We start from the raw sequence: 2,500 nt of genomic DNA, 5'->3' as shown, positions 1-2,500 counted from the left end.
TCTATCTATCTATCTACTTAGAAGCACCCGCTCCGGGTGACTGCATTAGCAAAGTAGGCCTAATGCTTGTGGGCTGTGCCTAGCGTGTGTTTAAACTTTACGCTCTTCAGTTTTTACTGAAATTCTAAATATTCCCTTATAGTGGATAACAGACGGCAGCACCTTTTCAAAATGAGTGTCTGCCACCGAACCGTGGGGAGCATATTGTTCGGTACGATAATATACCATATACCATTGCATCCCTAACGCACACACACACACACACACACACACCTGTACCTTGGTGCTGTTGGGTGATGTGGGAGCTCCACAGCACTCTAACACACTCTGCAGTTCCACTGGTGTGTGTTCATGCATCTGCTCTGGCTTCAGATGACCCTCATGGATCAAGCGCACCAGAGTGGAGGGGTCCCCTGTGTAGACACACACACACACACACACACACACACACACACGGTCCATTATATGAGTTCATTAATGTTTGAGTGAGTGAATATTTCTCTGTGTGATTCTGTGTCCATTTGTACTTTTGTGTGTGTGTACATGTGTCTGTGTGTGCGTATGTGTGTGTGTGTGTGTAGATGTGTCTGTGTGTGTGTGTGTGTGTGAGAGAGTGTGTGTCCCCACCTGCGGGGCTGTGTGTGTGTGTGTGTGTACATGTGCGTGTTTGTGTGTGTGTGTACATGTGCGTGTGTGTGTGTGTACATGTGCATGTGTGTACATGTGTGTGTGTGTGTGAGTGTGTGTGTGTCCACCTGCGGGGCTGTGTGTGTTACTCTTGTCCTTCTCTGTGTTGATGACGGCAGCTGCCCTCATGAGGGGCGGGACGAAGGGTGCGATGATGGAGGCGTCGAAGCGTGTGATTGGCGGGCTGGAGGGGAAGGCGGCCTGTTCCAGCGCCTCGTTCTCCATCGTCAGCCAGAAGTCATCCACCTGAACCTCGTCAGACACGGCACACTCAGGCCACGTGAACTAGAGAGAGTGAGAGAGAGAGAGAAACATCTTATCAGTTTCGTTGGGCGACCATGGCATTGAAGTCTTGAGTTAGTGAATTGGCTGCCATTCTTTGTTGGTAACCAAATAGCCTACAAATTTTGTAATCGCTGCGTACATGCATTCTCTCTCCTGCAGATTTGCGTTCCGTAGCCAAGTGTGTAATATTGCAAAAGTTGAAAAAATAAATGTGTTTATTGTACAGAAAATAAATAGTCTACTGTCATACTGTCAGTTAATAGGCTACATTGCAGAGAAGAGTTTGGAGAGTGAAGTTATGATGCAACTTGGACTTTTATGAAAATAATTTACGAACCAGAACATGGGCCATGACCATGAAGCCTCTATTTCTTGCAGCTGTTAAAACACCCGCTAGATAGTTTAAATAGCCACCAACATTCGCTTTTGCAGTACAGATTATTTCTGAAAGTTATTCCACTAGGCCTACTGGCCGATTTATCAAACGAGTGGTTTCTCGTTCGTCCTCCGCAACCACAGGTAAGTGATGCCAAGCAATTTCTAATATGTAACACTTTTTGTGACATTCAGCAAGTATCTCCTCACCTAATAGTATCTCCTCACCTCTCCTCACCTCCTCACCAATATGTTCTACTCTACGTGGAGTTGTCCTACATCTCAGTTGCATCAGTAATCTAATTTTGAAGGTTCTAAAATATGACTATATGCTGCACTGAATCTTTCTCGTTTTCTTTCATTTGTCCAGCTAACTTTTCCATTGAAACTCGCCATTTATGATTGGTTACACAGTCGACATTCTGAAATGTCCTGCATGATCAAGGCCAAATTAACCAGTCATCCCGCAGCCAGTGTCAGCAGCACGAGCGCTGACAGTGACGGTGTGTTTCTGATGTCAGATTATTATGTACTAGACTGTTGTCACGTTGCAGCGCTGTACTTATATGAAGTAGCATTAATCAATATGAGGGGCAGAGGGGGATAAATGTTGCCCCACCGATAATGAAAATAATTAAGCAGAGGGGAGGATATCAAGTCCAAAGGAGGATATCACCGCCCGCCAAACCCCCCCCCCCCCCCCCCCCCCAACAAATCGCACCCTGTGTGTGTGTGTGTGTGTGTGTGTGTGTGTGTGTGTTTCACCTCTACATTACGCAGCAGTAGTGTGTTGTTGCTGTTGCGTTGAGCGATCTCCACCCTGGGTGCGACGCCACACACTCCACAGATCATGTCGTTGTAGTCGCGCAGCGTCAGGCTCTCAAACGCCCAGTAGCCAGCCAGCACCAACGACACGAGCTCCGACAGCTCACACCCACTCAGCGTACTCACTAGGGCAGAGGAGCGGAGAGTCAGAGTGTGTGTGTGTGTGTGTATGTGTGTGTGTGTGTGTGTGTGTGTGTGTGTGTGTGTTTATGTGGGGTGTGTGTATTTGTGTGGTGTGTTTGTGTGTGTGTGTGTGTGTGTGTGTTTGTCAGGGTTCCCACTAAGTGAAATGTAATATTCCATGACTTTTCTCTGACAAAAAAAAACC

General features: G+C 46.9%; 1 protein-coding gene across 2 annotated transcripts in view; it reads right to left on the bottom strand.

Moving 5' to 3' along the window:
• Nucleotides 1–2,500, bottom strand: part of hmgxb3 (HMG box domain containing 3) — a 19,349-nt gene that overhangs the window by 3,404 nt on the left and 13,445 nt on the right. Inside the window, exons 17-19 of one of the 2 annotated variants that reach the window (XM_042060904.1) lie at nt 2,113–2,297; nt 756–972; nt 274–413 (exon numbers count right to left, since the gene is read on the bottom strand). In XM_042060904.1, coding sequence (XP_041916838.1) covers nt 274–413; nt 756–972; nt 2,113–2,297 — 542 coding nt within the window. The remainder of the gene's footprint in view (nt 1–273; nt 414–755; nt 973–2,112; nt 2,298–2,500) is intronic. The other variant, XM_042060905.1, reaches the window with a different exon arrangement.

The sequence above is a fragment of the Alosa sapidissima genome, chromosome 14, assembly GCF_018492685.1.
Source record: "Alosa sapidissima isolate fAloSap1 chromosome 14, fAloSap1.pri, whole genome shotgun sequence".
In the NCBI taxonomy this organism is placed as follows: Eukaryota; Metazoa; Chordata; class Actinopteri; order Clupeiformes; family Clupeidae; genus Alosa; species Alosa sapidissima.
The sequence above is the reverse complement of the archived record's forward strand: the minus strand, read 5'-3'. Positions and strand labels throughout refer to the sequence as shown.